Source organism: Pristis pectinata, chromosome 24 (genome assembly GCF_009764475.1).
Source record: "Pristis pectinata isolate sPriPec2 chromosome 24, sPriPec2.1.pri, whole genome shotgun sequence".
Lineage (NCBI taxonomy): Eukaryota > Metazoa > Chordata > Chondrichthyes > Rhinopristiformes > Pristidae > Pristis > Pristis pectinata.
Window position 1 is genome coordinate 22035188 of NC_067428.1, and position 26093 is coordinate 22061280.

A 26093-nucleotide genomic window follows, 5' to 3' on the forward strand; every position below is an offset into this window, starting at 1 on the left:
GGGGGGGGGGGGGGGGGGGTGGTGGAGAAGAGCAGGAATGGCCATGAAGGGAGACAAGGTTAGTATCTTGATGTAGAGCATTTCTTCTTAAAACAATAAAAACTTCCTATTGAGAAACCAAGTACTGTACTTACGAAAAGTAGGCTGGATAGAGGAAAACGATTACATTGAACAAAGGGAACAAGGATGGTCCATATCTAAGTACAGTACACAAGATGGCCAAAGCAATCAAAATGTGGACAAATCTGGATCCACTCACTGACATAGTTTTTCTTTAGGAATCCTCTGCTGAGCTCCAACTGTTATACCATGATTGGTGGCAGAGGATACGTTACTAGGCTGCAGCATGAATCAAGTGACATCACAGAAGGATTTATGTCATCAGAAATGTGAGCCTGGTATGTGTAGCCACATTATGTAAAGACATGTTGGGGGGGGAAAATCAAGGGGATTAAATCTTTAAATTTAGCATTACTTTAAATCTTCCTTCCCCATCTCCCCCCCCCCCCCCCCCCCCCCAATTTAGATCTATGGATCAGGGTTTCAGCTACATTAAAAAAGTTAAAAACATCTGATTTTGAGTTGGTACAGTATCTTTTCTACCTACATGGATTATAGGCATATTAACACTTCTATTTAAGAGTTAACTCCCACCCAGAGGGATTAAAGTTAAAGAAGAAATCCCAGGATAAAATAAAAGCAAAAACAAAAATCACAGATGTAATACTTCAATTTTTATTGAACTTACTTTAACAAATAGTGCATCTAACAGTCATTATTCCAGTAAACACAAATTATTAAAACATCTCTACCCTGTTAATCGATAGAGCAACACAGCATTGCCTTCAAGCTCCATCAGAAATCAGGGTCTCCAGATTTCTTTGGATTCTATAATAGTTAGCAGCAGGTGGAAAGCACTGAAATAAATTGCACTTTAAATTTAATGTTTGTACATTTTGCTACTTGAGGCCCACATTTTTCTTTATCGATTCAATACTTGGAACTTAAAAGTTTGACTGCCCTAAAATGCAAAGTTGTGTCAAACAACTCTCCCTTCCCCCATCTGTATCAAAAATGCTTTATTTTCTCCTAAATATATATCCATGTACCTAGCGTGACAGGAGAAATCCCTGACCCAAATATTTTTTTTAAACAAGTTACAGGTTCCAGTGATATCATGTAGTGTAATGGTACTCTTCCCTGTACACACACCTTGCAGTCATAGTATTTAATTTGCATCCATTTCTCATCCCAGTGGAAAACTGGTGGGAACAACAAAAAAAAATCTACATTTCCCAATAACAGTTCTCAAAAGCTCAGTCTCAGATTATCTGCAAGTTAAGCAAAATATCCGTCTGAGATTCCCACTCACCATAGTTCAGTCTCCAACTTTCCTTGGATTAAATGATTAGTTTATTTTATACATTAAATGAAAATACTTAATTCCTTACACCTCACACTATGTAAAACACCATGGAGGAATTGTTGTTCGGATACTGACACTCCCTTTCTAAATCATATTATTGTAGAGTTAGTTTCTTTCAGCTAGGACATTTTGGGTAACTGAACTTCGAGCTGCTCCTAACAGATGGCCTCCTTCACCAACCTCATCCACCCTCGTACCAGTACCAAACAAAATCTCCCCTTGTGAAATAAGGTTTTAACAATAATGGAGACAGAATTGCATAGTCTCAAGTATGTGATAGAAAGTTGGCTCAATGCAGTTTCACATTCAGCATGGAGGGAAACAAGAATGTTCATCAGCCACTCACACAAACCTAAAGGCCAATAAAAGACCAGAATAAATGTACAAAGACCATAACCATCCAGTGTATAAAATCCCATCATGAACATTTTTCCCTGAAAAATCCATTTTCAGATCTATTGACAAATTTTAAAAGTAGGAATCATTTAGGTAGATGTGATTCATAACAAAGGATATGACAGTTTTAACTTATCAGCATTAATAAATGTGATCATGTGCAAATTAGCTGCAGAACATCTGAGAATTCTTCAATTAATGGAGTAATTACACACAAATTGATTCACTGTTAGCCATCCAATGACTTGACATGTACATAAGACATGAAATTGCATTCAATATTTTGATTTAATTTATTAGGTGGACAACAAGATGATTAAATCACTTTCAACAAATCTACAAGAAAGTTAACCAAATTGACACCAAAACATTTCATCCTTTTCATTACCTGCCCAATTTAAAAAAATCTCCATTATCTAGCACTAGTAAAATAGTGTTATTCCTAGGTATAACTCTACATTTATCAGGGTACCACTTGAAATGGAATTATAACAAAACCAATGATAATCAGAAACAAGTTCTTTTACTGAGTTGGTACTGAGATTGAACTTGTGGAATGTTAACATTGGGCAAAAATTTACTATATCTTTGGGGTTAAACAAATCAGCTTTTTGATCCTATTTATTGCATTTTATGAAGATGAAGTCTGTAGATTATATTGTAAATTGCCAAATGCAGACCCAGTTCAGACCGCAGGTGAGGTAGAGGAAGGACCATTCTGCTCTGTTCCTTCAAAAAGATTTTACAGAATAAATGTTTTGCTGCAAGACAATTGTACAATGAACAGAAGAGTCATTGGATTTGAAAAGTAAAATACTTGAAAACAAGAGCGTCAGCTTCTGAAAAGGTAGGTTGGTTTAGATTCCAATAAGAAATCACATCTGGAAAATTAACCATAACCTTTCCCTTTCAGACACTGATTGTTGCTTTCATGCCAGAATTATAGCATTTCTCCTCTTGTGGGAATAGCTGCATCTCACAGGTGGTCAGTTCATAACGTAGTCCTCAGTTATCTTTGCTTTTTTCCAAATGTAGCTTCACTGCTGAAATATAAAAGGATTAATGAAATCAGAAGAACATCTTGAAATGCAAGATGGCCACTTGTATTTGTAGGGGTAGAGGGATGGAACGCATGGAGGATCTAGCTGCAGTGTTCGAGTATATTCATGATTTTGTTTTTAAAATCACCAGGCACATCTTCAATAATTTAACTTGGCCCATTTTAAAAACAGATGGGGGTTTGTGCTACACTTCTCTCATTCCAACCCAAGCAAGGCTTTGAAGCCATCAGTAATATAGCTTTTCCAACTTCATTCTGCTGTGGAAGAAAAGGACCTACAAAGCCTATTAGTTCACGTGCTTTATACTAAATGAATTTTGCAATAGTAGGTACAAACTCCATGCTCCGTACCAAGTAGCTCTTGCAGTGTGCCAATCTTATTGGACATCCCCATTGCAAGCAAATTGGTGCACATTTATTGCATTCCATCAAAAGGCAATTAGACTCTTAGATAACAAGATTGTAATGGCACATTGTACCTGTGGTACAATCTCTACAAAATCCATAGTTCAACCTTCAAACAATAAATGGAATCTCTCTCATGTATCCAGACAAATATCTTGGATTGATAGATTCTCTTTTGAAGAATGAGGGACTTTATTAAAACAAGAACCTGGAGGGTTGACAGGGCAGATGTGGATGTTTCTTCCTCTGGGAGGATCTAGAACTAGGGGTTACTTTTTCAAAATAAGGGCCAGTCTACTCAACACAAAGGACAGAGATTTTTCAAAAAAGATTGCAAATCACTGGAACTCTCATCTTCAAAAGGGTAATTTGAATGTTTTTAAAGCTGATGTATGTACATTCTTAGTATGCAAAAAGGGCAAGACATTACTCTGGGTAGATGAGAATGCAGGGTTGAGATTACTTTCATATTAGCCATAGTCTTATTAAATAGTGGAGCAGGCTCAAGAGGCTGAGTAGCCTACTATTTTCTCTCAATTTGTATGTTTATATGCATTTCATTAGAATACAGCCAACTTAAAATGGGCATAAATTAGCATATTGCACTATGGCTAAGGAAACACAAACCTCACACCAACACATTTCTTTTCAGTCTTTAACCAAGCCAGAGGTGGTTGGAAGTGAACAATAAAAGGAGTTATTTTCTTTTGCAGACGGGTCAACAGCTTTAAATTGGTAGAAGGGATATGGGTAGAAGGAAGAAAGTCACCCTTGAAGAATGAGAATCTGAAACTCAATGAATAAACAACGGTGGAGGTAGAAACTGTCAAAACATTTAAAATGTACCTGGTAGAGCTCCTCACAGATTTGGGATGTGGGAGTAGCTCAAATAGCTGCATTTTTAAGCCAGCATTACAGCATCATTTTTGTTCTTTAAAACTTGCATGATTGTCCAGTCTGCCATTGAAATCAAAGAAGCTTTTACAAATTTTTTAAAAAGTGTTTTGCGCTGGTTTTAAAAGAGGGCAAAAAAAGGAAGAAACAGATCAAATCTCAACAAGGATTATATTAATAAACTTTAAAAAAATCCTGGATAAATAGCAAGACCAGAGTAATGACAATCCACCTGTGGCTAAAAATCTGGCCCTAATGTTGCATGACTTCCAAAAGTAAGCACAACTGGAGTGTGTGCCCATTCAAGAGTTGGAAGCATTGTCATTGTTGCTGTTAGAGATTCATTTGGTTAGATGGACTGATGAATAAATGTTAAAGCTCAAAGAGAATTGAGCATGTGGAAATTGTACAAATCACTTGCAACCAGATTCCACAATATATGTAACCATGTAATTTGTTTGTACTCTGGTATCAGGCCACAAATCATTAAACTTCATGGCTAGCATTTAACAATAGTAAACTTACAAGTTAGGTTTATGACCCATGATGGCAAGACTGACCAGAAACAAATGAGATGGTCATTTGTAGAGCCTTAGAAGTCAAAAATGTTATTGACCTGTAACGCTTAACAGATACCATATGTTGGACAGGTGGGGAAAACAATTTTAAAGTTAACAGTCGAAGTGGCAAGTTGAAATTAAATGCTTGGCTGTGGCTAAACAGGAAGTGTGCAGAAACTTCGTTAGCCAAGTGCAACTTACCCTTGGTCAATAAGCTTCCTGCCATCAGTCTACTGACATTTCACTCTTAATGTATTGGGCAGCAGAAAGGAAAAATAAAAGTGACATTACAGGACAGAATACATGCACATCCCTTCCACTAAGGCCCAGAACAGCACTGTACCCCCTTCTAGAGTAACCGATCTAGTTATCAGAGTTACAATATATTACAATTACAGTGCTGGATATTTGGTTTCAAAATGCAGAAAACAAATGTTTAAGTGTTTTACAACATGGATATCTGAACTACTCAGATTGGTTGGTCATTTTGCATCTTTCCTACATTTACAAGTTAGTTCTCCACTGGTTTCACTTCAGAAGATCCACAGGACAGGGGCTGGTCATTTCCAACTGAGGTGCATAGCAATTTATTCTCACAGGATAGTGAATCCGAAATTCTCTGCCCCCTTGAGGGTGGTGGAGCCAGATCACTAGATATACTTAAGGTGGAGATAGATAAAAGATCAAGGAATTGAGGGTTATGGGGAACTGGCACAGAAGAGGAGTAGAGATCAGCCATGATTATGTTGAATGGCAGGGCAGGCTTGAGGGTTTGGTTGCCTACTCCAGCTCCTATTTTCTTGGGTAAGTGGAAAGATGGAAATGGCTATAATCTACAACTACAGTAACATTCATATTCTAGGGATAATATAGAAATTCAGCAAGAAAGTCAAGCTCAAGGTCAGATCAACCAAGATCTTACTGTACAAAAAAAAACAGGTTCATGCGACAAATGGACTTCTATTTCTTATGTAGTTAAGAGGAACATTTAAAACTGGAAAAAGTGCAAACTGCTGATTGTTAAATCATGAAACTGAATAACATTTACTCTCAAATGACCAATTTGAGTCATAAAACAAAAGTAATGAGCATCTTGGAAAATTCAAAAACCTGTAATTTTTGCAAGGATGTGTCAGGAGTTTTAAAAGTCAGATTATAGAAGTTTCAAGTGAAGCACTGGAACACTCAGGAAACAAAGGATTTCAGTTGTGGACACTTGCACAAGGCAAACATACCCAAGAAATAGCTTCATGGAATTCCATTGTACCTTCTCCTCAGGCCCAAGGCTTCAATCTGTTTCTTTCAGACAATAGCTACTCTTAAATCAACTCCAGTTCATGCCAATCAGATGACAGTTTTATTTGCATTACTGATCTAAAACTAATGGGCCATTTCTGGATTATTAACAATTTACACATTTACTGAGATGTTAATCTACTTAACATTAAATCATTCAGCAAATGGATCAGTTTTTACACTAAAATAAACAATGTGATTGAAGTATAACTTTGTTTTTCCCAATTGTCCGTTTCATATTGTTACAATTTCATATCCCACAAAACAGGAGGCCATTCAATCCATTATGTCTACACCAGCTCTCAGAGGAATCCCATTCCCCCAATTTTCTCTGCAACCTACTCTTGCCCATCAACATATCTTTATTCTCCTGTTGCCAACTAGCAGCAATTTACAGCAGTCAGTTAACCTACCAATCAGCACATCTTTGGGATAAGAGAGATAGAGAGGAAAAAAAATCAAAGAACCCAAAGGAAACCCATGAACTCACAGGGACAATGTGTAAACTTCACACAAGAAACACCCATTATCAGGATCAAATCTTGATCCCTAGAGCTGCGAGGCAGGAATACTCAAACAATTCTTCCTCTACCCCCACCCTCCCCATCCACCCTGGTTTGGGGGTCTACTGAAAAGATAATTTCATATACGCAGCTCCTCACATCTAGCACATCTTGCTGCACCTCAGCCTCAAGTAATTTTGTGCAAGTGAAATCTACCAACAGTAATAATGAAAACAAATACCCAATCCCTTCTACATGCTGCTTAATTTGAAAAAGCATTCAAAATGAAACATTGATTTTATTTTTTAAAAAAACTGTCTAATACTAGTTATGGTCTGCAGGTAAAGGTGACATTTAAAAGAAATGATGCAAAGTGGTAATCAAGTAACATTGTACTTTTGTTAGCATCTGTTTAAAAAAAATCCACTGGAAAATTTGACTGCTCTAAAGCTGCCTTTCAACTAGGAGCTAAAATCCCTCCCTCCCCCAAGCTGATACGAAAGGTAAAAGGGCATATCTAACACAAGCCAAGAAATATGATCACCAGGTAAAATGTAAATGACATTCAAACTAGAGAGGTGTTCTTTCCACAGGCAAATGCTAATAGCCTACACATTATAATATACATCAGGAGTTTCATAGTTTGAACAGAAAACTCTACACAAGGCGTTGGGTTCCTTCTTCGTCTGCTGAGACCTAATGTTGTGGTATTAAACCGATTAACACATTGTGCACCAAGGACAGAACAGGGCAAAGTTCTAAAACTGCATACAAAGCTTTTAAATACATTTCTTACCTGCCTAAGGTGAAGACAAAATTAGAATACAAATTACAAAGAAAGCTTTACAGGCATAGAGCATTAAGTGTATTAGCACATGTACAAAATATCAATTCACATTATGATTACAGTAAAGGGCAAGAGTTATGAAAACTACTAAAATTTCTAATAGGACATGTCTAGAGCTAGAGGGACAGATTGGTTTATCATGACACTTTTAGTGGAAGAATGAGCACAGCCACAATACAATATCAATGGGATATCCCATCTTTTCCCCCATTGCATTAAATACTGTTATAAGTTTATTAACTAGATATCTTTTTACATTCACTGTAAAAGACACTTGAAACAAAGGAGTAAACAAATTGATCTTGGTTTCTCACTATAGAAGTTTACAGTCCTGAAGTCACCAAGGCCAAAATTCAATTTCTCATTAAAGCCACCTTAAAATATGACTAATGGCAGAAGGAATGAAAAAGACATGCATACACCAGTACTCATCACAAAATGAAAGACAAACAGTTAAAATCCAATTCTGGTACATTAGCTCCACTAAAAACAGATGATAAACCACAAGTTCTGATCTAACAAAAAGCAGGCCTGCTTTGTTACATACAGATGCTTCAGCTAACTGTTTAGGTCTTGTATCTGGCCTTACGAGGCTCTTGCTGTTACATAGTGTCTGCAAAACTAAAGCAAGAGGGGAAAAAAAATGATAGAAACATTAATGCAAATTAAAGACTTAAATCTAACCAACTGTGCATCCTGGATACAAAGTGGTTTTCAGATCACTGCACCTCAGAGCAAATAGGCGAGTCAGTCACATGATATGATACAAATGTAGTTTATCCTATGTAGATTTTTGACCTGCCTGAAGCAGATTTCTGATACATTTCTGAAATGTGTGATGAATAATTATAGCCATCTTTTAATAGTCATTTCCTTAAACTGGTTATCAACCATTAATCTTTAATGCCCAATTTTTTTTTTTAAAACCTTGACGATCAATCCATCCGTTTCTGTAAAAGGCAACATATGGTACCAACTGACAATTCTTATCAGTGAACATGCAACTGTCCACTTGAATTGCCAAATCATTGTGTACCCCTAAATAGCAGCTTGATAAGCACCTTGCGACTTTGGCAAAGTAGCATAGTTGAATGATTTCTGAAATGTGTCACAGGGCTGTTACTGTCTTTTATTTTTGCGATGTTTCTTTCTGCAATTTCTCTCTGCTTTCAAGGGCCAGAATGCACTGCTGGGTGTTAGCTGCTCAGGCCCAGAGTGTTTCTAGCCATTACTTACAGGTTGGAATTAAAACATTTAAACTTCAGTTCAAATATCGTTAGAACAGTAGGCAGCACAACACATATTAACAAGACAGATTATGCCCCAATCCATTCATGTCCCAAGCTCTGGAACTCTTCTAAACATTTCTACATCCCTCTCTTCTCTTTAAGACCTTCTTTGACTAAGCTCTGAGCTGCTCCTAATATCTGCCTCGAATTGGTGTCCACTTTTGACTACTTAAACTTGGCATAATGTACTTCAGCACATCTTTAAATACAAAATGTTCTTGTACATTTTGAAATGGATGTTACTCAAGACCTTGAACATGTACTTGCATGCAGCAAAGTGAGCTACTGAAGCAATAGATGCCTGCAGAGAAGTACCAAGCCAACAGGAATCCTCATGATAATGGAACCCACTTGAGACGAATTTGGAAAACAAGCTGTTTACCCACTTGCTTAGAAGTATTAATTAATAGGTAAGGAATCAATGATTCAGTTTTAATACAATAGTTTTATTCTACTTTGACCTGCAAATCCCTATTCGCTGTTCTTTATTCAATTTGTCCTATTGTGTGTTTGTTTATTCCAGTCAGCAGCTGTGTAATTTGCAATCCCAGGAAATACAAAGGGAGCATGCCAAAGTAAAAAAAATAGTATAGCAACCCATTTTAGGGAGGAATACATCCTCACCAGAACATCAAATCTTCTGGCTGTTGCAAGTCCTCTTGCAGTCTTTGGGAAAGCCCAATTTTGAGTGTCAACTGTTTCTTATAAGATGTAATCATAGTACAAGCACACTCATACATGCACAAATTTGATTCCAACAATCACATTATTGATTGGCTTCCACAGAGCATACATAGCATTGCGCATAATCTGTGATTGGCATAGGCTCTGTGAGAAGCATGTTACTGAATCCAGGCTGACAGATATATTATCCTGGAAATTCAGTGCCGAAACAAATCCCAACAAGTGTTAAAAAAACTCTTCAAAAATGATTCCCATCTTTCTTGATGCAATTTTAAAAAAAGATAAAGAATCTAGAACAAGGTTCCATTTTGCAATAGATTGGTCAGTTCTGGCCTGGATGACATTGGTATTCATGCTTTCCCCGATTCTTAAAGAAAGAAAATGAGTTAGGAAGAGGAATAAGCAATGTACATTTATGTGACCTTGGAAGGATAGGATCAAGATTTGATTTAATTGTTCTAAGTAATTTAAACAGCCAGCTGATGCTGTGCAGCTGTAAACACACACACCCAAATAAAAGGGGATAGATGCATAAAACACCAGCTACTGGCACACCTATAACTATATCCAAATTAGTTGGCACTTTGAACAAGCAGAACATTTACTGGCACAAGATACTGTGATTAGGGGAAGATCAATGCCAAATGAGAAGTGGCAGCATTTAATTACTGACAGGGCCTCCCCTGGTTATGAATACTCAAACATATGGACACTGGCACACAGGAACAAGCTCCCATAAATATTATCAAATTCAAAAGTCTGGCAGAACTAGTTTCCCCTCTCCCTCTACTTTCAGTACTTGTCTTTTACTCAAACAAGAACCAGTCTCAGCAAAATAACCTGTTTACATGCAACCTACCCTCAGTAATCAGACACCATTGTCTCTCAAGAACATAAGCTGCCAGTTTCATTGCAGGAGGCAACTCAAGATGGTTGCTTTGGAAACTGACATGTAATCACTTCTATTGATAATTGCAAAATGATGCTCTATTAAACAAAGTGACATCCACTAATATTTCAAGGCCATCAAAACCAGCCATCGAGTCCTGATGGCACACCATTGTAACTAGACAGGGGAAGACAAACGTTCATGTCAACTGGCCCTCAATACCATTTATAATACTCTGGAGGTAGTTACCATATCAAGTAATTGTGTATTTTCTAACCGATGGACAAAAAAAAATCAACATATGGATGTCTGTAACCCATTTGTAACCCAGAGAAGGCGTATATTTAAAACACTTATTAGAATGCGCAACAAATTACTTATTGATTTTATTTTCTGAATGTCAGCTGAGATATGAATTGCACAATTTTTTTAGTGACTTCATTGCTAATACCCTACTTATACTGCCTTTCAGGAGTCACCAATCTGACTAGCCAAGTTAGAGATGAGGAGTGAAGTAATGAGCAACTTTATCTGTGACATTTTCAACCAAAAAAAAGTCAGGGATTATCTGCAAATGAACTTTGAAATCTATAAAGGAGGTTCCCAAGTGCTTTAGAATGATAAACTTCATTGTTCACAGGAGCTGGAGGTAAAGTGTGAGATTGTGATAAGATTAATCATTTAAAAATAGATTTTTGTAACAGCAGAAATGCAGGAGGGGTGAAGACGAGTTCTCTGCCTCACCTTAAATACAAGTCACCTTTATACACAACTGTCCCGGATATACACAAGCATGATCATACATAATATTCATAGGGTCTCCATTTTCTGGTAAATGTTTCACTGACCTTCCCTCGTCATGCATTCTGCTGCATTTAGAGCCTTGTCACTGAGGTCATTAACCACACTATCCACTTTGGCATGATGCCTGAGGAACAGAGGGCGGACAATTCGATTGTAGATGATCTGAGAACCGTTCCATACGACCGGTGCCATACACCACAACAGGAAAAGACACTGCAGGCAAAATTTTTTAGCATTAGTTACTAACCTAAAGTAGTCGAAACAACAGAGCCTGAAAATTCATCAAATCAGAGCATGTTTTATCATGAAAAATAGAGCAAATTTTGAATACTAAAAATGACATTCTGAAACAATTTCAAGTGCTCCTGTTGCTTAGAGGTATTAGATTTAAGAATACTAGGAATATTAAGATTTCAGAGATCAGATTATTTTTCTTATGAATATACAGACCTTGCCTGCATAATAAAAGGGAAACCAATAGAGGAAGATGTCTGAGAAGAATTCGGCGACACTGAATATCCCATATACAACCCAATATGTCAACCACTTTGTGTCATCCTCTTTATTTGTACTTTCAATAGCTTTGATTCTGAAAAAGGAATATTTTAAGATTAAACAATTATGCCGTGAAAAAATACAAATAGCATTAAGTTTTTTTAAAGATCCACAAGTGCACTTTGCTTTTCAAAATAGCTGGCATATCAACTACCAAAGGACCCCTGCTCTGAGAGATTTTTAAAAATGACTTGGATGAAGAAGTGGAAGGGTGGGTTGGTAAGTTTGCAGATGACACGAAGGTTGATGGTGTAGTAGATAGTGCAGTAGATAGTGCAGAAGGTTGTTGTAGGTTGCAATGGGATATTGACAGGATGCAGAGCTGGGCAGAGAAGTGGCAGGTGGAGTTCAATCCAGAGAAGTGTGAAGTGATACACTTTGGAAGATTCAACGAAGGCAGAGTACATGGTTAGTGGCAGGATTCTTAGCAGTGTGGAGGAACAGAGATCTTATAGTCCAAGTACACAGATCCCTCAAAGTTGCAGCACAAGTTGGTAGGGTGGTTATAAGGTGTATGGTGTGCTGACCTTCATTAGCCCAGGGAATGGTGGAGGGGGTGGGGAAGGGAGCGGGGTGGGTGGGTGGGATTGAGTTCAAGAGCTGAGAGGTAATGTTGCAGCTCTAAGACTCTGGTTAGGCCACACTTGGAATAGTGTGTTCAGTTCTGGTCACCTCATTATAGGGAGGATGTGGAAACTTTAGAGAGTGCAGAGGAGATTTACCAAGATGCTGCCTGGATTGGAGAGCATGTCTTATGAGGAGATGCTGAACAAGTTAGGGCTTTCTCTTTGGAGCAACAGAGGATCAGCGGTGACTTGATAGAGGTATACAAGACTATGAGAGGCATGGATAGAGTGGACAGCCAGCATCTTTTCCCCAGGTCTGTAAAGGCCAATACTAGAGGTCACCCATTTATGGTGCATGGAGAAAAGTTCAGGGGAGATGTCAGAGGTAGGTTTTTTAAAATAAAAATGTGGTGGGTGCCTGGAATGCATTGCCAGGGGTAGTGGTAGGAGCAGATATGATAGGGTCATTTAAAAGACTTAGATAGGCATATGGATGAAAGAAAAACAGAGGGTTAAGGGAGGGGAAGTAAAGAGGGGGATAGATTGAATGTGGATAAGGTTTATATAAGTCAGCACAACATCGTGGCCCAAAGACCCATACTGTGCTGTACTGTTCTATGTTCTACAGCACCTGCCAGCTGGGAAAAAGGTATAAATCACACATTTCATGCTTTATATGCTAACTGTATGCTTTGCATTATTTTTTAAATTCACTCTAGAACAGCTAATATTTATAATGCTTATAACGGAACACAACATTGAAGCACTTGTGTCAGTTTATCCGATTTCAGTGAATAATTCTGAAGATCCATTCAATTTTCCATTATGTTTCACCACGATTTGCTACCACCTTTGTAGACAAGCTGGCATAAAATTATTAACCTAGCCTATGCATAATACCCCAAACTCTACCTTATTAATTTCATAGAATGAAAAGCCAAGGGCTGATATTCATTAGCATTTATCTCCAATGTTTAAACTATACAATGTAGACTCACTACCAACATGAACCTCTTTACTAGTTATGTATTAGCCAGCCACGTAGTGACAGCCGCAGGATGTGCCATTTTGTTACTGGTGCCAAAGAACGTGGACAGTTCCTGACATGTGAAATGGGGGCCATGGAGCATTAAAGTTTAAAACAAAGTTGTATTTTAGTTACCCCTACACCAGCATAGCTCAAAATCTGACCGAATATGACAATTTACTATACTAACTGGATGATGTGCTCACTGCTGGAAAATTGGCACTGATGATAGATAAGAAAAAGTTTGCGACCTTAAGCTTTTGCCTCTCCATGCAATTTTCCTACTAGCAAAATCTCATGGGAGTGTATTGGGCCAGATGATTAAACTTTAGCAACCTAAATCACTTGCATCAACATGGAGATGCACCTCAAATGAGTCAAGATAAAATTCAACATCTAAAGTAATTACACAGAAAGACAAATTACATATTTGCTAAGTTTGTATGTTATTTTTTGGTAATAGCAGCTGAACTCAGTTGGAACTATTTATGGGGAAGTGGACTAACAAGATCGTTCTAGCTGTCTAGACCAGACTTAATGAGCCAAATGGCCACCTCTTTTGCTGTAAAGACTAGGACTATGAATCAACTTCTGTGGCCTCTAGCTATTAAAACCATGGAACAGGCAACAATAAGTCAGACCGCTTCCCATTAACGATGAATTATAGGGCTTAAGATAAATGATAACAAATGTGAGCAGAATTGAGATAACACTCCTGGGGCACTGATAAAGAACTTGTTGCTGAAGTTGTAGCATACTAAATTATGAGCTGGAAAAAGTTAGAGTTTTTAAAACTTTAGATTTCATATGTACTCTAGCTATGTTTGATGCACTTAACATAATGCCGAGATGGTCAAACTAATGCTGACCCACTCAATACTGCAAGATACTTCAACAGTATTGTGGCATCTGTAGCTTCTACACTATATTGTTGTTTAGTAAGGCAAGTAAAACAGGATAGGACTTGCAGCCAAACATCCCTTTTTGAAGGCAATGAGCACCTAAAGTAACTTCAGTAGCTGACACAACTAATGTATCTAAAGGCATACCACATAGTATACATAATTGTTTAAGTATATTTTGAGTGTGCATCTATCATAAGCACAAAGAGCTGCAGGATAGTTTTCCAGCTCATCCATTTCAAATTTTGGGCATATCAAAGGACCCAGTTTATTTTCTTTCACTAATCAACTTATCATGTAACATACAGCAGAGGGTTATGTTTGGATCTACTATTCCCAATGTGATGATTAAAGATCCGAGGAACCAAGCAGAAACTCCAGTGAGCCACGTATAAAAAGGGAGAAAAAAAAATGAAAATAGGAAGTGAACAACAGCCCACTGGGCACCATTACACAGGAGAAAGCTACACTAAATACCTGCTTTCCTTACTCAGGGAAAAGACCAGGGAGACATACAAAATAGTGTTGTCAAAATTTGTAAGAGAAAAGTGTAGTATAGTCAGCATGCACTTTCTATTAAGGATGTGAAGTGTCATTAGTAAACATTAAATATGCAAACTAGACACATAGATTACAATCCTGTATTTAAAAAAAATGTCCATTTCTGTGATAATTGAAGTAAGATTCAAATTTAAGGATGTTGTTCACTTGTGAACAGGTTGCAATAAAGTCAAACATATCCTAGTTTCAGAAATTCATTTTTGATGTTTCAATTTAATTCCACCTAAGGTCTGGCTCAGATTTTGTTGTGTCAGTAGCCTGAATAATTTTGCAAATTTTGAGTTCCAAGCAAGTTGTTTGCATCGAGAATCAGAGCCAATAGTCGTGTTTGCAATAGATCATATGTTTGACAATTGAGTTAAGAATACTATTGTGCAGGCTTTAATAATGTAATGTTGCTAAAGGAAGCTTTAAAATTAAACCCTTGTACGGAAGGAAAGAATCGAACCAAGAATAAAAAAAGGTTGGGCTAATAAAAAGCTACCAACTTATTTGAAGTCAAAGCATGCAGGATGTTATACAAAGTGTATTGGGAAAGACATTTGCCACTAAATTCATACTCACGAAAAATAAGCTGGATACACAAAACCAATCAAATTACATAACAGAGATGCTCCATATCCAAACAGGAGATATAGGCCAAGGAAGGATACTGAACCTGGGGAAAGACATACAAAAGATCAGAGAGATCACAACCATAAAGCTTTTAACCAAGATTGTCTCACACACAAAACAAGTAACAAATTTAAGCCATTTGAAGATATCTTTATTAGTCACATGTACATCAAAACACAGTGAAATGCATCCTTTGCAATACAGTGCTCTGGGGGCAGCCTGCAAGTGTCGCCTTGCTTCCAGCGCCAACATAGCATGCCCACAACTTCCTAACCTGTACGTCTTTGGGATGAGAGGGGAAACCGGAGCACCCGGAGGAAACCCATGCAGACACAGGGAGAATGTAAAAACTCCTTACAGACAGCAACTGGAATTGAACCCAGTGCTAGTGCTGTGATAGTGTTACACTAACCACTACATAACTGTCCCTGCCCTCAGTTACACTCTTGTAAAGCAAAAAAAATTCTATAGGAAGATTAGCCACAGCATTAAAAAAATCAATTCTGTTCTCTTGCATATTTAATATCCCACGATCAAGATGGTTTCAGTTTCTTCCTCTTGATAAGGAAACCTCGCTATTGTAGTTGTCCACATCTAAGGTTACACAATAATAAATGTGCAGTTCCAAAGTCCGATTGGTTCATTACATGCAAATCACAGTTACTGCTGATGAAAAGGGATATTAGAGTAATTTGAAAGTCTTTTCACTTTAGGAGCCCAGCGATGGCGTTTGCACAGAAGAAAAATCTAATCTGGTCAATGAGTAGCTCAGCTACACCAGCAAAAGTTAAAAATTTGTACTTGGGATATGAGAAATGCGATTACTACCCTTGTGTTAGAGATCTGCGCTCTTACAGAATCACTGTTGCATGTAGCACAAATGGTTTTGGGAATTTGACCCAGAGGCCACATTAAGTCCTAGGCTAGGATAGTATCAAAACTTGCATATTTACTGCTAAGGGGTCCTACAGTCCAGTGGTAGGGCATTCAAACAATCTGTTCCAGCTTGACCAGTGTCAAGTCTGAGTGCAGTTTCAAATGCACCAATCCAGTCAAGTAGTGGAGTACTTCCAAATTGAACAGTGTAGAATTCATGAGACAAATCACTCAATACAGAGTCCTTAATTATTATTCTTCCCTTTAAACCCATGTTAATCCAATTCAAGTTCCTCCCCCTTCCCCCGTCAACAACCCAAGATGATCTCATCTGGATCAAGTGATTTATATACCTAGTGCAGTTGTCTTTTCCAGGACCTCTGTCAACTCCTATCTATCCAGGATCTCAATTACACCTTCCTTTGAAGGGACTCCAATCAGACCTTCTCTTGGTGAAGAATGATTTAAAGTACTCATTTAGTACCTTGGCCACACAGCCTCAGTGGCAAATTCTTTTCTGATCAGCCTCTTTCACTCTTACAACACATTTCCCACCTACATACCTATAGAATACAATTGGATTCCTTTTTATAATTGCTGCCAGTCTTTTCTCATTCTCTTTTTTGCCTTTCCTATTTCCATTTTCAATTCCACTCTGAACTTTTGGTAATTGGTTTATTACTGTACTGAGATACAGTGAAAAGTTTTAGTTTGCATGCCATCCAGACAGATCATTCCATACATACGAACATTGAGGTAGTACAAAAGAAAGAAAACAATGCAGAATATAGTGTTACAGTGATAGAGAAAGTGCAATTCAGGTAGACAAGTACAAGGGCCATCACGAGGTAGATCAAGGGTTCATCTTGGAGGTCCATTCAAGAGCCTTCTAACAGTGGGATAGAAGCTATCCTTGGTGGTACATGTTCTTAAGCTTTTGTATCTTCTACCCAATGGAAAGGGGGAAAAAGAGAGAATGACTGGGGTGGGAGGGATTATGTTGGCTGCTTTCCTGAGGCAGCAGGAGTGTAGACAATGTCAATAGAGGGGAGGCTAGTTTTCGTGATAGACTTGGCTGGCATCACTTGTGTGCCTAGCCTTGCATCTATCAGGCAGTACATGTAGTAAAGTGCAAGACAATAGGCAGAGTTGGGAAAGTAAAGCCATGAATGGTTAAAAGGTTGCAAGTGTTGTAGATAGCAACAAAAGTCATGAGAAGGAAGTGCTCCATCTATGGATAAAGATGTGGACAATCATTTCGACAAACAATGCACAATGAAGAGGACATCCCAAGTTCATGGAGTGGACAATACGAGCTGTGCAGGGACAGAGACAAGGTCAGGTTCAGAGTGGCAGTTAGAAACAACGGACTTCATGGCAAACAATGTCATTTCTATGAAGGTACCACCCATTAGATGCAGCAACATCTTGGCTTAAATACAAGAGCAACTGAAACATTTAAATATCCTACTGAACCATGTCATGACTTTGAGGTGATGCAGTTAAAGCCAATGGGTCGTATGTTGCCAATTGTCAACAATGAGACTAAATTAAAGCAAACTGGGTCAGCCTCTCCATCCGTGGCAAGGCCAGAGAAAGCAAGGGGAGTCCTAGAGAGATACAGCACAGCCCCTTCAGCCCATCAAGTCTGCACCAACTATCAACCACCCATTTTACACTAATCCGATATTAATCCCTTTTTTTTCCATTCCCCCCCTCCCCCCCACCAATGCTCTAAAACTCCCCCCAGATTCTACCACTCACCTAGACAGTCAGGGCAACTTACAGTGGCCTAGTCACCTACCAAACTGCATGTCTTTGGGATGTGGGAGGAAACCCACACAGTCAGAGAGAACATGCAAGCTTCACACAGACAGCACCCGAGGTCAGGATTGAACCCAGGCCTCTAGCACTGCGAGGCAGCAGCTCTACCAGCTGTGCCACTGTGAAAACAACTGTGCTTGGTGGATAAATTACTTGGTGCAGATCCTGGATTGAGGGAAGAAAGGGAGGAACTGATTGATTAAAAAGATTAAAAGGTCAGGTAATGATCACAGATAAAAGAAAGTAAATGGCATCAGCAGGAAAGGAATGGTGTGGATCATAAGAGAAGTTGATGACACAGGTACTGAGTAACTGCATCAGCATGAAGTGACAATAAAGAAAGATGCCCCAATGAGATTTATAGGTTACACTTTCTCAAAAAAAAAGTGGTAGTGATTGATACTTTCCAGATTCAATGGCACTTCAGCATTGGATGGCACAAGTGAACTATTTTATTTCAAAAAAATGAGGAACTTGCAGGGTGCTGTTCTTATTTCCTGAAACCACAGGGTAAAGGAAAACAAAAATGGAGACATTTCCTTGTGTTGGGGATAGCAATTTCCATACTTAGTGTTGTAGATTAATATTAATCTAGATCACATTACATTAGGATCTGATTAAAAGGATTGAATAAGAGTTACAGAGGCAGGCTAGGATTTTTTTCCCCTTGGAGTATAGGAGGCTGAGGGGTGACCTTATAGAGGTTTAAGATTATGAGGGGCATAGATAAGGTCAATGGTGAGTTCCCCCCCTGGGTAGGGGAACTAGAAGGCATAGGTTTAAAGTGAGAAGGGAAAGAGTCAAAAGGGATCCAAGGGGCAACATTTTCCACAGAGGGTGGTCCATATATGGAACAAGCTGCCAGAGGCAGTGGTAGGTACAATTATGACATTTAAGAGATATTTGGACAGGTACATGGAAAGGAAAGTTTTAGAGGGATATGGGCCCAATACAGGCAAATGACACCAGCTCAGTTAGCCAACTCAGTTGGCATGAGCAAGTTGGTCTGAAGGGCCCATTTTCCATGCTTAATAGCTAGTGCCACAACTAACTCTAACATGACGTTTCATAGAAGGTCAATGGGTTGGATCTTCCAAAGGCCTAGCAGTAGCTATTGTCATAACTACACAAATACATGGAGGAATGCATACATGATAAATTCAAAGGCAGTGACAAACCCTGAACTAAATCTTCCACAAATATGTCCTTGTGTCAAACACAGCAATACAATTCCACTCCATAGAAATGACAGAGCACATTACATGCACACACTGCTCAGACATCAGGCAGATGTCTACGTGCATTTCTATTCCATAACTTAATAGTAAAAAGACATTCACTAAAAGTCAGAAATTAGAGTCCTCTGAACAGCTCAAGAATAATTTCTTTTCTCCATACATTTACATTATAGAAAAATAACATTGCATCACGTTGTCTATCTCCATACTAGAATGGGAAAGCTTGCTTGTAATAACTGAAGATCATACTATCAATAGGAAAAACAAGATGTATAGCTCATTGTAGACTGAAATTTTAAGTTTTATAAACTTCTAGGTGCACTCAATTTGAAAGATACAAATCATCAATTCAATTGTCAATAATTGGTAGTAATTAGGAATTATCATGTCACTGAGTCCAAGTTATAAAAGCAAGGAAAAAGGTCCTTTGGCTCAACTTGTCTATACACCAACCAAGATGCCTTCGTGAGCTAATCCCATTTTCCTGTATTGGACCCATATCCCTCTAAGCTTTTCCTATCGATGAATAGTTCCAAGTGTCTTTAAAATGTAATTTTACCTGCCTCTACCACTTCCTTTGGCAGCTTGTTCCGTATATCCACTACCCTCTGCATGATAAAACCTTCTCCTCAGGTCCCCTTTAAATCTTTTCCCTCTCACCTTAAAATGCCATTGAGACACATTAGTCCAGGAGTTTGTAGTCAGTCCTTGGTTTAAAGTTTATCCATTCTGAAAAGTACAGTCCACACAAGGCAAAGTAGCAATTTAAATGCCATTCACAGAAGTAGGACAAATCAAGCTTCAAGTCAGTGTGTTCAGGACAGGGAAGCTCTAGGGCTTTTGGATTTAACAACCCTTTGGTAGACATGGTTTGATTTCAGCACAAGTTATTTGTGAACAGTTAAAATCTGTCCCCATATTTCCCAAAAGCTAAATTCACAGATTTGGAACACCCATACAAGTATTAACTTATTAGCCTGAGATTCCCAAAAAGCAAAATTATTTTTACATATGACTGGCAATGCAATATTAAAGATGTCCTACAACTAATTATTTTAGGATGAATGTTAAATGCTGTTAAATTCGGTTTTGTTATTGAGATCCTCTGTCACTGCACACACTATAAAAACTAAAAATGTCCAAATACATTTAAACATTATACGAGGACATATGGTTGAAACAGCAATTTGGTGTGGTAAAGTCACTTGCTGGCAAAGCAAACACTGCAGGTCACAGGATCAGCTGTGTGACTCCACACCTTTTGTTTTACAATTTGAAACCAATAAGTGAAATAAGGTTTTTCTACTTTAAATACTTCATCTGGTTGTGGAGGCCATTTGTTGCAAAGACAGGAGTTGTAAATGTTAGAAGTTATTGGCAAAGATCCAAGATGAAAAAAACTTTTACACTTTTGTTGGATCAGCTCTGAGGCATTTGGGTCAAAGTGCAAGCTGTGATAGTTACAGCTACCTTCACTGTGGTTACCAAATGTACAGTCAGGCAAAGAGGGCAACTGCTTTTTGCAAGGCACTAACCTCTCCATATTTGTGCTTCAAGTTCAGTGTGAATATTAGCTGGGAACACTATACTCTAAACCTTGAATAGAGATGATCCTTGGTAACACATGCAAATGTTGCAATGCATTAAAGTACAAATTTGAACATATTTACATATTCTACATATGGGATTAAAATTGTGTGATGTTACTGGATGATGTACTTGATCACACAGAGACTGAGAAAACACTTAAACCAGACATGGCTCTCGGTGTTTCTGCATGGGGTCTGCACATTTCATGTTGCCATAGACAGAACTCACTTGAGCATATTCATTTTTGGGATTGAAGATACTCGGAGGCTTTGAGCACATCTTTGAATCCTTTCCTCTGTCTGTGTGGGAGAGCCACAAACAAGGGGATGCAGTTATAAAATAAGGGGCCGGTCATCTAAAACTGAGGTGCATACAGATTTCTTCTCCCAGATGTCTCTACCATCCTTTTGGGCACAAACAAGACAATTAGAAATATTTAAGGTGGAGATAGATTATTATTTGAAAGATCAAGGAATTGAGGGTTTGGCGAACTGGCTCAGAAGAGTTGAGACCAGGATAGATCAGCCATGATTACATTGAATGGCAGGCAGATATGAGAGGCTTGATGGCCTGCTCCTGCTTTTATATTCTCTTCCTTTAAGAGCTTGGTGTTGGTCACACAGGTAAAATGGTCAGTCCAACATAGCCAATCTAGTGTAAACAGGGCCCCGATGTTGAGGGTTTTGGCTTAGAGGACACCAACAGTTAAGCTCATCCTTTGAGTGAACTGAGGATTTTACAGTCCCTCATTATGCTGTGTTAGTTGTTAAATGCAATTGTCCCAGGCACTACAGGATATATTAGAGTCATACAGCATGGCAACAGACCCTTCAACTGCTCATTCACATTAATGCTATTTTTATTCTCCCCATCGGCTTTCCACCCCCCCCCCCCCCCCCACCAAATTCTACCACTCAACTACATACTTGGGACAATTTACAATGACCAATTAACTTTCCTCCATAGCCCAAAGGCATGCAGGTTGCAAACCTATATTCATCACACAAAGACTATGCAAATGCCACACAAACAGGAGGTCAGGATTAAACCCAGGTTGCTGGAACTGGGAGGTAGCACTTCATCCAAGCTTGCATCACTGATACTCTAATATTGCTAGGAACAAAATATTTGTTACGAAGCTAAACAGACTACAAACTTGATAGCAATAAACTATTGCTATCAGAATACAATGCTCTTAGTGTTGTGCAATACCCCAAACAGTTCATTTGTACCAAAAGTGAAACATATTTTTGAAGGACTTAAATCATTCAGTTCTGGAAGACAAACTGGTAACATCGAGTGTTACATTTTAATATCTCTTCACCACATGTATTTTTTAAAAATTAAAACTAGTTATATTGCTCATTCTTACAAAGTTATCAGTTGCTGAGTATTCATTTCACTTTTTCCAAGTTCAAAGACCAGAGACATTTTGTTCCTCCGTGTGTTTTTATAGCATATGGGTGAATGACAATAAAGTAACTTGACCTTGATAATGCCAAGCAACAAATAAGGTGCTAGTTTTGATTTTGGTATCTGGTTATGAATAGAAAGTTCTAATATACAAAGGGAAGAAAAGTTGGAGATTTTTAAAATAAGTGTTTAAACACTAACAAGATAGAGATTGGGTGTTTTGTGTGGATGATTTTCAACCCATTTATTAATTGATCTCATTAAAATATAAATCTCTTCATTGATGCAAAAAAGCTAATGCATCACAGATGGTTCTTGCAAATTAAGGCAAGAATTTTTCCCGGAATTATCAAAGTGTTACCCATTTTCCTGGTTACATCTCTAAATCCAAGTACTCTTTGAAGTATGGAGCAACACAAAATGCAACAATCATTCTACCACTTGCAAATCCAACACAAGTTAATAAGTCTTCTCTGGAACTCCATATGAAAACAATATAGTTATCGAAACACAGTAAAATTCATCATTTTGAACCACAGTCTGAGAATGTACAAACTCCATAAAGACAGTGGCAGAATTGAACAATATCAGAAGGCTTGCAAATTTCTGGGAGCAGAACTGGTGCATTTGCTAAAGTCTAAAAATATGCAAATACTTGCTCCATACTAAAATGAAAATTTATGGACTATAGCACCAGCATGTATATTTCACTATCTATCATGAGTCACAAAAATGATTATTCTGGATTTGAAAGGGAAGATTTTCAACTTGATGCAGCTGGGCCCTTTTCAGTCAAGGTGCTGGAAATTGGAGGAGGGTTTGAGGTGCAGTTAGATTGAAAAAGTGAAGCATAGCAAAGCAATGTCAGCAGATTGCTGAAGAAGTGAACACTTTTATAACATTATACTAATCTTATTCTTGAAGAAATCCCATTGTGTTCATGAAAAGTGTTGAATCAGACATGATAATACTCTCAAAAGTCACTGACATACAAAATAGATTAACTGGCCTAACTGATCCATGTCAGCTTTTACACTCCATTTGAACCTCCCTGATTTTTATTCATTAATCCCCATTAACAAAGTCTTCTGTTCTACTTCTAGCTTTCCCTTAAATACATATTTCTCCTCTCCACTCTATATTTTGGCAAATTACACAGTCTAATTACTCTTTGGTTAAAGTAGTTTCACCTCAATTCCCGAATAGATTTAGTAAATTCCTTATTTATGACTCTCAGTTTTGATCTGGTACTAATGGAAACATTTTCTGTATCTACCTTAAACCCCATCTTAACTATTAGGTCACTCTAAAGATTCTTGACTGTTGAATCTTTCTGGTGTGGTATTAACTCAGTTCAGACATTCCTTTTGTAATTTTTTTCCACTACACATTCATCAATCCCCTTTTCTTAAAATACCTCCTAATAACAGTCATTCACAATAATGTACTCCATGCAGAGGTCCAAAACAGAAATAATGAACTCACCTATCCCCTGCCTGCGTGTACTCCTTCCCCCCCTTATTCTGGCTTCTGCTCTCTTCCTGTCCTGTCCCAATGAAAGGTCTCGGCCCGAAACGTCGACTGTATATTTCCCTCCATAGATGCTGCCTGACCTGAGTTCCTCCAGCACTTTGTGTGCTGCTCCACATTCCAGCATCTGTAGAACTTCTTGTGTCTCCATTATGAGTTTTAAATTGTCTTTTGCATGATTAACTAAACATAGCGAAACCCCTTTCAAATGTAGCCTAATGGTAAAGTTTCATCTTTACTCAATGTGTTCTTTCCCCTTCCCTTAATTATTGCAATTAATTCAAAAACGCGATCTGTTCTTTAAACAATTATTGATATCGGCTAGTTAACAACCCTAAAAAAAGGGGGCCAATTCTTTCACTGTTGGACATTTTATAGCCTTTGTTAAAAAATACTCGAGGCGAGACGGTGGTATTACCCGATTCTGATTTTTAAAACAAAATCATTAAGAGACATTGCATTGCAATTGAGATTTAAACCATTATCACTGGATGTTTGGTTAATCTAGCCAACACTAGATTTGAGGCCAGGTGATTGGGTGAGAAATACAGTTTCAGTCAGATGTTTTTTGCAGTAAACTAATCGAATTATCTCGTTAATGATCCTCTTACCACGCAGTACAATTCTGAACTTTAACAGAGCTAACATTCTCGCATGGACTCAGCACGAGAATTACCACGAAAGCAAGCGACCTGAAGCATTCATTACTGAACCGTCACATCTCCTACTGACCCTCCAGCACCGCTTATAACATTTGTAGTAGTACATAATCTTATTTTTAATTGAAAAAAAGTTTTCTCAAGTTGCATAATTATAACCACGTTTGTATTCGACAATGATACAAAGATTGTTAGCAAGCATCTGTTACCCACCTGTGGCCAGATAGTATTTACGCACACCTGTCTTCCTCTCAATCTTCTCTAGAATATTGGTGAAGAAGTTCTTCTCTTCCAGGAACTTTTCAAAACGCTCACGGAAGGATAGCATTTTTGCAATTGGTTCGGTTTATCTTTTTAGCACAGCCTATGCTCCAAGTAGAAATCAATGCAGTACGGAAAACAATAGCGCACAGTACAGAACCCCAACCCACACCACTATTGGCAAAGCTCCTAATCCCTGAGTTGCTGACTCCAGTTTTACTTCCAATCCGTTTAGCCACTGTTCAATCCGTTTGCAGGAGCCGTACTTCCGCCCCTATCCTCTGATTGACGTAGTAAGTACCCAATTGGAGCAACGATTCATATCTCATCCCCTGTTTGTGTGCTCATTTACCCTCGTCGCGACCGAAAAGTCGAGGTACTCTTTGAGAAACAGAGACTTTTCCTTTTTTGTTTACCACAGTTATAGTACCGTGAACTGTTCTGATATGCTATTTATTAAAATGAATATAGTGGTGCTGGAGTGGGGGAATAAAGATTGATTAGAATGAAACAATTGGGCAGGATGGATCACCTTTGTGCAGTCATATGACCTTACAGAGGCTCTTTAAAATTATGGTGGCATTTGATTGGTTGGTAGGGTAATTGACTACTGCAAATTGTGTCTAGTGCCCCCAGAAGTTCATTTTTAACCAGAATGAAAAATATCAAGAGAAGTAGGAGACCTGATAGAAGTTTACAAAATTACGAGAGGCATAGATAGAGTAGATAGCTGGTATATTTTTCCCAGTTGAAATGTCTAATACTTGAGTGCATGCATTTAAGGTGAGAGGGGGAATGTCCAAAGGAGATGCGGGGGCAATTTTTTTTCTACGTAGAGAGTGCCTGGAATGAACTGCCGGGTGGTCGTGGTAGATATGATAGAGGTGTTTAAGAGGCTTTTAGGTGGGCACATGAATATGCAGAGAATGGAGGGAAATGCACCAATTGCAGGCAGAAGGAATTAAGTGTCATTAGCTTGATTAGTTTGAGACAACATCATGGGCTGAAGGGTCTGTTCCTGTGCTGTTCTACGTTCAAAGCTGCAGTCACAGGAATGAATGTGATGCCACAAATTTGTAGAACAAATTAATAAACTGGGAAATCTTTTATTGGCATTTAGTGTCCTCCACTGAACTCTCGAGGTCAAATTGAATGGTGAATTGGTGGCTAAATTGCTGACCCAGACTACTAATTCAGAGATTTTAGCATGGCAGCTGGGGAATTTAAATAAGAAGCTATTATCAACAATGCTGACCATGAAACAACTGGATTGTTGTAAAATCCCATCAAACACTTTCATGTCCTTTAGGAAGGGAAATCCACCATCTTGACCTTGTCTGGTTAATGTGTGACTCCAGTTTTACCAAGGTCGTTGATTCTTAACTGCCTTCTGAAATACCTAGCAAGCCACTTGGTTCAAGGC

At 38.3% G+C, this 26093-nt stretch overlaps 1 protein-coding gene across 2 annotated transcripts; it reads right to left on the reverse strand.

Annotated features, from left to right (window-relative positions):
- Positions 1-714: 714 nt before the first annotated feature.
- Positions 715-25195, reverse strand: reep6 (receptor accessory protein 6). Of its 2 annotated transcripts, XR_007958118.1 has the most exons (6): positions 24623-25060; positions 15229-15322; positions 11504-11642; positions 11098-11266; positions 4134-4244; positions 1168-2865 (listed from the first exon to the last, which is right to left on the reverse strand). XR_007958118.1 is itself a non-coding variant. In XM_052037747.1 (5 exons), exons 1-5 carry the CDS (start codon positions 24735-24737, stop codon positions 2828-2830), a joined length of 555 nt encoding a protein of 184 aa, XP_051893707.1. In that variant the 5' UTR covers positions 24738-25195; the 3' UTR covers positions 715-2827. The 2 variants fall into 2 exon arrangements, 1 of the variants encoding a protein (XP_051893707.1); XM_052037747.1 differs by lacking the exon at positions 4134-4244 and having other exon boundaries at positions 715-2865; positions 24623-25195.
- Between the last annotated feature and the right edge of the window lie 898 nt (positions 25196-26093).